Raw genomic sequence first — 11,106 nt, forward strand, 5'->3', positions numbered from 1 at the left:
TTTAGGGTCAGTTTCAGTGGGAACCGGTCGACCGGTGACAGAGGGGTGCAACTCCACCGGTCAGCCGGTGGAAAGGTGACCGGTCGACCAAATCAGTCGACCTATGGAAGGGTGACCGGTCGACCGGACCGGTCAACTGGTGGGGAAAAATTCCAGGGCCAACAATGGCCGATTCGCGAGAAACAAAGCCAAAACCTGAAATTTTGGGTCCAATTTCGACATATTCTCAAAGGAAATATATAGATCCAGTTTCAAATCAACAAATGGGGTCCAAAGAATCAAAAACCCCCAATTTGCATTAAGATTTCACCAAATCCCATTCGGATTCCATTTAAAAGAACTTAATTTAAACCAAAAATCACCAAACTCGACTAAAACGAGTTCCACAAAGCCAAATCCGAAAATCTAAAGTAAGTTTCAAAGAGTTTTACCTCGATCCAAGCTTTGATGTTGATAACCTCTTGGAAACCTCCGTTTTTCTTCAAATCCGGTTCAAGAACATTTTTGAGAGAGAGAGGTAAAACTTAAAAGAAAGAGAGAGGAAGAGATGGGCGAGAGAGAGAGAGAGAAAGAAAGAAAGCTCGGTGAGGGAGAGAGAGAGTGACTAAGAGAGAGTGTGAGTGAGTGAGAGGGTTACGGGAGAGAAGGGAAAAAGGAAAAGAAAGAAAGAAAAGAAAAGAAGAAAAGGAAAATAAAATGAGGAAAAGAAATAATAAAGAAAGACAAATAAAAGTAAAGAGGGGTGAAATTGTAAATAGTAAAATAAATTTTAAAAGCTCATGATTAATTAAGAAAATCAATTTAGGCACACTAAGAAACCACAATTACCATAAGTAAACAAGTTTAATTCCGAAAGGCGTTACACTATCACTCCCATGAATTTTAATTTTCCTTCCCATTTGATTTTCTACTTCCGTTTTATATACCTTAAATGCATTAAAGGCTTCATCTTTATGTTTCAATAAATAAATATATGTATACCTAGATGTATCATCTATAAAAGTAATGAAATAACGATTACCACCTATTGGAATTATTCCATTTAATTCACAAATATCGGAATGCACTAATTCTAATAATTGAGAATTTCTTTCAACACTACGAAACTGCTTCTTTATCATTTTAGATTTAACACATATTTCACATTTTTTAAAATTATCAACATCACAATTGAATAATCCACACTTGATCATTCTTTTCATAGTTGATATACCAATATGTACTAATCTACCATGCCACAAAGAAATAAAATCAACCATATAAGCGGAATCAACATTTTTATTAATAGAATTATCAATAGTACATAGTTTGACCATTCCCTCACTGGAATAGCCTTTTCCAACAAAAGAACCATTTCGGGACAAGATTAACTTGCTCGACTCATACACAACCTTAATCCCGGGCTTACCCAAAAGATCCCCACTAGTTAGATTTCTATTCATATCGAGTACATAAAGTACATTGGCTAGAGTGATTTTCTTCCCATAAGTGAATGCAAGTTCCACTATCCCTTTGCCAAGCACTTTGAAACAGACTTCATTCCCCATTTGAATCTCTTGTCTGTCACTCACATCTTGGAAAGTTTTGAATAGAGATCTATCATAGGAAACATGAAAGGTAGCACAAGTGTCATACCACCATCCGGGAACCTTACCTTGTACCGCATTGATTTCGCTCATAGTAGCGACAATCTCTTCCTCTTCAACAGAGTTCACTTTAGCCTCATTGCTAGACTTCTTTTTGTAGCGGCAATCTCTTGCATAGTGTCCCGCTTTGCCACACACAAAGCATGCTCCCTTTGATTTTTTTGTTGGCTTGTGTCTTTTTGAATTTGTCTTGATCCTTTTTAGGACCCAAATTCTTGTTCTTGTTGGTTTGTGAGGGCTTAGTCACGGCATTAGCTTTGGAAATAGCCTCATAAGAATTTTCATTCTTATCTCTTGCCCTTGACACCTCTTCGATCTTAAGATGTTTTTGTATGTGCTCTAATGAAAAATCTTTGGAACTATGCAAAATCTTCTTCCTATATCCTTTCCAAGTAGAAGGCAATATAGCAATGATTACTCCTACTTGAAATGATTCAGGAAGTTCAATTTTCACAGCCCTCAACTTATTGACAATTACTTGCAATTCATGCACTTATGGTAAAATTGGTTTATCATCAAAGAATTTAAAATCAAAATACTTTAAAATTAAGAATTTCTTGGTACCTTCATCTTCTGCTTTGTATTTGAACTCCAGTGCGTTCCATATCTCTTTTGCAGAAGATGTCTTGGTGTAGATTTCATAGAGACGATCGGAGAAAGCATTGAGAATGTGGCCACGACATTTCAACTCATCCTCCTCTCGTTTCTTTCGTTCCGCCTTCAACGTTTCAGAGTCATCATCGGTTGGTTTGGGAATAGGCTCCAAATTTGGACTCAAAACATAGAAGATCTTCAATGTAGTCAAGAGAAACTTTAATTTGTCCTGCCACCTTGTAAAGTTAGTCCCATCAAAGCGATCCAATTTAACCAAGTCCTGGTTCATCAATTTGATAGTGGCAACGGTTGTTTCGGTCTCCATTTCAGTAAAAAATTACGCTTTAAGATTGTTGGAAATCTTGAGGGAAAGGAGACTTGAAACACGTAGAAAGTACGCTTTCCTTAAAGCGTAATTTGCCCCCTCTCGTTAGAGATTACTTCAGGTTCTCGGTAAGTCATTTGCGGGATATGACAAGCCTTCAAGTTGTTAATCACAAGCAAAATGACAACAACACTAAGAATACAAGAATTCTTAGAATTTTTAAAAATTTTGAACAAGAAGAGAGAAGAATTGTAGAGAATTTTTCTCATATGTTTTTTCAGCAATTCTTGTTCTTTTATAGTTTTTTATCACACCAATACGTACAAACACATCCAGACATGAAAAGGAACCTTTTCCATTTGAATTGGTGTCAATTCAAGTTTCAAAAAATGTGTCTGATCGTTATGGCGCTGCGGCGCCAGTTTCGGGCGCTGCAGCGCCAGTTTCTAGAAAACCAGAAACTGTTCGCGCAAGCCCGAGCGCCGCGACGCCCAAACTCAGTGCCGCGGCGCCCAAACTCAGTGCCGCGGTGCCCAAACTCAGCGCCACGGTGCTATGCTCTCTGTCCAGTCCAGCGCCGCGGCACCCAAACTCAGCGCCAAAGCGCTATGCTTGCTGGAAATTACGTCCATTCCAGCGCCGCGGCGCCCAAACTCGGCGTCAAAGCGCCCTGCTTGCTGGAAATTATGTCCGCTTTTAGATGTGATAAAACTTAACAAATTCTTATATATTATATTTAAATAATCCTAACAAAACAACAAGCAATAATAACTCTCAAAAATAAATCATCTAATGATATTAATAATTACATACTATCTTTAGTATATGGTGAATTAAAATCTTACTATAGTTATGACACAATTGCATCTTCATCTCAAAACATAGATAAACTTAATCTCTTATATCCGTAAGAATTTCTACACACTCTAAACTTTAATGACATACCACCACATGAATTAAACCTTAAACTTGGAACTCCTATAATGTTATTAAGAAATCTAAATCAATCTATTGGACTATGTAATGGAACAAGACTTATTATTACACAATTGAATAATAAAATTATAGAATGACAAATCATAAGCTCTAATAATACTAATTAAAAAGTTTATGTTCCAAGAAGAGAAATGATTGTACATGAATCTAAATGGCCATTTGTACTAAAAGACGACAATTTCTTGTATAAATTTGTTATGCAATGATAATAAATAAAAGTCAAAGATAATCTTTAAATAAAATTAGACTATATTTAGAAAATGAAATTTTTACGCATGGCCAATTATACGTTGTTTTATCTAGAGCAACAACCCCAAAAGGATTACATATAATAATTCATAATTCAATAATTAAATATCCAAACCACATTAAAAATATTGTTTACAAAGAAATTGTACACAATATTACATAAAAATATAGAGTATGACATAAAAATATATATGATATCAGTAATTTAGATATATATCAAATAAAATTGTTTATTCATATACTAAACAATTATTTATTACTTTTGAGAACTAGGCAAAATGACAATACCGATTTGTGCACTCAAATCAAATGAAGTATATGCAACTATCATAACAAGAATTTTCAAGTTATGGACGAACAATGATTTCATCATCGGACATCCAAAAACACCGGACTCAAAAAGATTAAGTACAAGATAAAACATATTTACTAACTTATATCAGTTATCAATAAAAAAAAACATAATTTATTATGTCGAATACATATCTTAATAATTTTTTATCATTTCAACTCTGAATCAAAAACAACAAAATCATTAAGAAAACATCCTACAACTAGGTAATACAACTACTTCTAAATTCCTTTATTTACATTACATATAATTAAAGATTTCTAATTTCCTCAATCATGATTATTATTTTTACTTAAATTTATACATTGCAGTCAAAGAGAGCATAAGGAAAAAATAGAAGAAAAACTCCAAGACATTGTAAGAAACCCTTAATTAAAATATAATATAAATATATATATATATGTATATATCAAGTAATCCTGTACTATAAAAATTTCTAATTTTTTTTTTATTTTTTATAATAGGACATTATGAAGAAAAACTCCAAGACATTGTAAGAAACCCTTAATTAAATTATAATATATATATATGTATATACTATAAAAATTTCTAATTTTTTTTTTATTTTTTATAATAGGACATTATATCCTGCCGCAATGAGCGGGTAAATAGCTAGTATAACTTTCTATTAAACAATTTGGCAGAAAGTGCTGATTTTAAGATGAAGCTGTGAATTTTTGAGAAATTAATTATGATAGTTCACGGGTAAGAGACGAGTAAAATACAATTTTAAAGCTTAATTTCCAGATGTGCCCCTTATATAATAATTTTGTTTCTTATAACAACGTGTTAAGCTTTGGGGTGTGGAGTGTAATTGCCAAATTTTTTAAGTTTAGGAAGAAAATTACCAGAATTATAAGTATAATGATTAACTTGCCAAACAGTAGAAAGTACAGAAAGCATTGGTGGCGGAAATCAGATTTGTAACTTATAAGCATAACATAACAAATGCTCCTACAAAAAAATTAAAGGAAAAAAAAAGAATTTTTTATAGTGAAACCTCAATGGAGCACTGTTTTTTTATTATTAAATTATTTTTTCAACGATTAAATCTGCAGTAATATTAATTATGTGCGGCTTGTTGTAAATTTTTAATACGAATCCATATCATCTAACCGTTAAAAAACTAATTTAACAGTAAAAAAAATAATACTCCACTGGGGGATGCACTTTTGGCTGAATTGAAAGACTATTTGGGTTGCGCTCAACAGTCTATGCAGGACCATGCTAATAAGAAGCGCCGCTCTGTGACATTTGAGGTGAGAGACATGGTTTATTTGAAACTCCAGTCGTATCGACATCGAGCGCTGGCGCGTGTAGTGAATGAAAAGCTTGCGCCTCGTTATTACGGGCCGTTTCATATCCTTGCTCGCGTTGGCCCAGTGACGTACCGGTTCACACTCGGATTCACCCGGTTTTTCATGTTTCCCGTTTGAAGAAGGCTCTGTTCTACCATAAAAAATTTCAAAAAAAAACCAAGAAAATGAAAATGTCGAATGGCAATTGTATTTCAGTTTTGTATTGCTTTTGAAAGTTTGTTTTAGATTGATAAAAAAAACAAAAAACAAAAAAAAAAACAAGTTAAGCATTAGGTAAATCCTGTTTTTAGGCGTTTGCCGTAATTTTTAGATTTAATAAAATTTCAATAATAATAAGTGAATAATATTCCAAATCTATCCATTTTATTTATCAATGTAACGAATAAAAAAGGGTTTACAGCCCCATGTTTTTTAAAATAAAAAAAAATTGGCCAGCCATGAAAACAGAGAAAACTGAAAAGACTATTCCCTGCTCTAGTATCTCATCTCTTAGAGTCCGTTTAGTTGGAGGATTTGTTCTCTGATTCGAATTATAGTTCATGGGTCGTTATAATATTTTTTCTCACAAAAAATACACTTAAATAAAAAATAATTCTAATCTCATAATTCTAATCTCATAATTTTAATTCATGAACCAAACGGACTTTTATTCTAGCAAATCTAGCCATTCCCCCGTAGGGAATGAAATGAGAGAGCGGGGTAGATGAACGAGTCTGCGAGAGAAGAAAGAGAGATGAGCGAGTCTGCGAGAGAAGAGAGAAAGACGTGTGCAAGAGAGAGAAACAGTGAGCGAGATAAGAGAGGAGAAAAGAGAAATGAGGGGTAAAATTGGAAGTTCATTTTAATTTCTATAACCACCGGATTTTCCTAAGAAAAAGAAAAGTGGGGACCGGTGTTATTTTCCGTGTATGATAATAGGTCATTGATCAAATTTTCCAATAAAGGGGGTTAAATAATAACTTTTTCAAGCGTTTTAAGTTTGTTCATTTATATTTTTGAATTATGGTGACTTAAATTCATATCTTGATTTGACTTAAGCTATATTTGAGCACGGTTTGAATTGGGATTCTAATTGAGTTTGTGTTTGAATGTGCACATTTTGAGTTATAGTTTGAATTGAGAATATATTTGAGTTTGTGTTTGAGTGGGTCAAAACTTAAATTTGTATTTAGATAGTATTTTAATAAAAAATTAATGGTGATGAAATATTTTAATAGGGTAATGGGTTTTATTCGACTATTCGTTGTGAACGTATAAAAAAAATCATATCAATCAAAATTAAAACGAAAAAATTATGACGTTTTTAAAAATAGAAAAAACAATGTTCATTAATTTGAGTTTGAGTTGAGGAACTTGAGTTGAATGAAGAACTTGAACTCAGATTTTAGCCGCAAACTCAAGTTCAAACTCAAATTTTACAAAAGAACATGAACTTGAATAAAACTATAACTTGAGTTCAAATTTTTTTGAGTTTGAGAACAAAACTCTTAGGAGATTTGAGCTCTACAAGTCAGTATGGAATCGGCTGTAATTTTGCCATTAGAATGCAGGATGCAGCCATCAAATGTTCTTTAAACTTTTGCTTTGTTAAAATTTTAATGTAACATCACAGTGGTACTACGTTGTTTAAAAAATATTATAAAGATACCTTCAAATTATAAAAAAAAAAATAATGCCCATAGATGTGTGACACCCACCCACTATCTGCGGAAAAGAACTCTTTGGCCTACATTAGCATTCTTATCGCGCTCTCACCACGACGACTCACTCTGCTGCTCCCGAGTGAAAACTAAAGGAGGAGATTCATTAACTGGGATTATTAGAAAACCAAGTATGTAATACGTGGAAGATAAATTAACGTCTCGTTCATTTCAGCGATTTGAGTTTTCAATTTCAGTTTTGTTACAGTTAAAAATTATCACAAAAAGTCACATCTAAATTTTTTTTTTTCTTGCTATAGTTAAAAATTCTCACATAAAATCACATCTCAACTCAAATTGAAAACTTAAATCTACGAACTGAACGAGGCATAATATTACTCATGGATTCAAAAAAATATATATCAGTTAAATTAAAATTTATTAATTAAAAAGATAAACTGGATATTTCGCAACCAAAAAGCGCTCATAGTACCATACTTTTTAACATTTTCTAAACAATAGGGTATTAATATGATGTTATATCACAATTCACAAGGTACTAAAATGATAAACCGCCTTCTATACAAATATACACTACCAAACTATGCTCAAATTTTTTCAATAACAATTATATAATTACATGAATGTATATTCCTTAAATGAAAGCAATTTGTATTTTTAAAGATATTGAGACAGTAAAACTAAAGTTTTATTCTCATAATTTTTTGAAAAAAATTATGATTGCTGATCTTTACACTAAAAAATAAAAACTAAACTATGCGTATCAATATGCTTTTATTAAATGAAAACAAAATATTTCAAATTTAGTCAATTATCTATTTCCTTCACATACTGATTTGCTGTAGATCAATTTTAGTATTCTAAGTTAAACTTGGTTATCGCTTTGTCCTTTTTTTTTTTTTTTTGACAAAGAATTTGAAAAGCGTATCCTAAAATTGTGCATACCACGAGTAGATCTATTTTCACAAAGATTTCTTTTTCTTCTTTTTTTTTTTTTTTGAGAAATGGAAGGGTTTTATTACAAAATTGCAAAATACCAAGTGCATAAGAGCCAATAAAGCTAGGCAAAAAATGATCCAAATAAAGTCCTATGTTTCTCAAAGAAATTCAATGAGTGAAAACCTCTTATGCATTCTAATTCAAGAAATTTTGCATTTGGATTGGAATAGAAAGGTGAGAAATCTCGTATTTAATACATCACTTAGGCTATAGCCGGTTGGTTTGATGTGGCCAACACCATTTCTACATAGTTGCCGAATTAGGCTTTGTTAACCGAGGCGGCTTGGTTGACTATGGCCAAGACATTGCTGCATAGTTGAAAGAAATTGTTGTTCAATGCGGTCAATTTTGAGGTGCCTGGCTTGAACCCATCTTCACAAGAATCCGAGTCGCTCATTGCAGCCGTCACCCACGTGTTAACATCAGCATAATGCTTAGACTCAATCACGGTGAGCGAATCAGAAAGTTGCTCGCTAGCACCTTCGTAATTCTCGGCGCAGTCTTTCAAGGCTTGTAGGGTGTACTTGTCGGTTGTTGATTTTTGGAGCTTGGAAATTTGGCTTTGAACGACTTTGGCGTTTGTTGAGGTGGCCTTGAGGGCAATCTTAGCCAGGCCATGGATGTCAGCACTTTTGCTCCCGGGGTCCCCTCGGAGCGTCTTCTCGCACAAGTCCTTGAACCGGGTTTGGCCACATGTTTGGGAGATCAAATCAGCACTCACAAATGAGATTTGGTGATGGCAGAGAGACGCAAGGATGACAAGGCAAAGACTTGGGATGAACTTCATTTTGTATCAAAAGGGTTGTTTTGGGGAGTGGAACCTTTTTTTTGGCTAATGTGATTGTTTGTATGTGTTATGGAATGGTCAGAGGATGTTTGATTCATATAGTTAAGTTTTGGTACAAATATAGAAACTTAATATGTTTTATTTTCTCTTAATAGTAATTTAAGAGTGAGAATTGCATAACCACTACTCATTATGGCACGGTTTTAAATGGTCTGGCGGATTTCTTGGGGAGAAAATTATCTTTGTTTTGATAAGAAAATCTCATTAATAGCATCTTCAATTTTAGCAAAGCTTTTTTGGGCATTGAGCATTAACTTGTAAGATTTATCGTCAAATCAAAGGCATTACACCGTTGGTCATAACGTATTTTGACTTATTTTTTCTGATTTTATGCTTATCTTTTCTCTCTCTCCATGCTAAAAATATTGGCGTTTTCTCTTTTTTGTTAGCCTGAGAGTGTGGAGATGGTACACACGTATTATTTTTATAGTCGATTTATTTCTTTCTTTATACGTAAAAGTCAAAATAAAAGAATGAATGTAATGGGAATGGATGAGATCATGAGAATAATTCTTTTTATAAATGTATATACATAAAATGGCAGGAAATAAGTCAAAATAAAGAATACGTGTGTACGTGTATTTTTTTGCTTGAATTTATAAAAGAGTTGTGACCTGTATTACTCATATATATACATACATATATCCTATAGTTTCTTTTCTTTTCCCCTCTTGTATAAGAATTTATCAAGATTTTGGATCTAACTTTCCTTTCTAAGTTGCTAATGGAAAAACAGGGACAATAAAACTATTAAATACCATTTAAGAGGGCAAATCGCCATTCGTCTTTTATCTAATCCAAAAGTGCTATGTAGTATTAAGACAGGTTTATGTTATTTGTGAGTGCTGAAGTTGGGATTTGGGTTCTCTGTCCAAATTTCCAGGTCTCAAACCTTGTTCAACCACTCATACAGTGCCACCTCACTCATGTTTCCATGTCTCCATTTTGATCCGTTTTTTCCGTCAAAGACCGTATTCCTTCATTAAAGTTACTTCTCTCTCTCCTCTCTCTCTCTCCATTCCCTTTTCTGGGACTTTAATTTCTGATTCTCTCTATGGAAAAAATATGTGGTAGGGGGTGTACTTTCCCCACTTATAAAGTGCAAAATCTAGACCATCATATTAAAATGCGTTTGGTTTAAATATTTGTGTCATGATTTGAATTATAATTCGTTACTCGTTACAGTGTTTTTTCTCACAAAAAACACACGTAAATTGAAAATAGTTCTGAATATCATTATATTAAAGGCTCAAGATAATGCTGCCCATAAAAACTAAAATGAATACAGCCATATTCGATTACGCTCTTCTTTCAAAATTTGACAATTATAATATGACCCTTATATTTTATGAAATATTAATTTTTACCTAACTAAAAATCTCAACCACAATCTAATTAGTTTTTTATCTTTAGCCATTGATTACTAAAAGTGTATAAACCCTAACACCACATATATCTATATATATTTTAAAGAGTAAAGGACTTGACTTCGAAGGATGCCGTGTGTTGGCCTTTATGAAGGTCACATGCTCTTTCTTTTTTTTTTTTCCTAATTTTTTTAACTTTCTCTCTTTTTGACTTCTTTTTTTCTTCTCTCTCTTTTTTTTCCTATTGTCTTTTTTTCTCTATACATCTAATTTAATCTAATAATACATAAGAGAGTTAAAACTCTTTTCTATAGGACCGTCACGTGAGAGCCTCTCTACTTACTTTTTTTTTATTTTTTTGAATTTTTTTATATTTTAATTTTTTATGTGTTTAATAGAAATATATTATTGCTCATTTTACTTCTATAAGAGAGTAACTTTTTTCATGTGTTTTTATTTATTTTTAGTTGGTTAATAAAATAATTTTTTTTAAATATGTCTTTACTTAATTTTTTTTTGTGAATTGTTATTTTTACATCTTTTTAAAATAAATATAAAAAACTTTTAAATGGTTGTATAAATAAATTTATCATTATTTAATAAATAATAAACTATTCTAGTGTCTCTGATTAAAAGTCTGAGAAGCCTCATCAGCCTAGCTTCCACCGGCCACCGCCAAGCCATTCTCCGAGCACCAACGAAGGTGACGGCCATCTCCACCTTCGGTTTGGGTGTGATCACCTACGAATGC

General features: G+C 32.7%; 1 protein-coding gene across 1 annotated transcript; it reads right to left on the reverse strand.

Annotated features, from left to right (window-relative positions):
• Window positions 1-8,160: 8,160 nt before the first annotated feature.
• LOC21385507 (putative invertase inhibitor) lies at window positions 8,161-8,928 on the reverse strand. Its single transcript, XM_010096159.2, has one exon. The coding sequence runs from the start codon at window positions 8,926-8,928 to the stop codon at window positions 8,401-8,403; it is 528 nt and encodes a 175-aa protein (XP_010094461.1). The 3' UTR covers window positions 8,161-8,400.
• Window positions 8,929-11,106: the final 2,178 nt, after the last annotated feature.

Source organism: Morus notabilis, unplaced genomic scaffold, assembly GCF_000414095.1.
Source record: "Morus notabilis unplaced genomic scaffold, ASM41409v2 Scaffold963, whole genome shotgun sequence".
Lineage (NCBI taxonomy): Eukaryota > Viridiplantae > Streptophyta > Magnoliopsida > Rosales > Moraceae > Morus > Morus notabilis.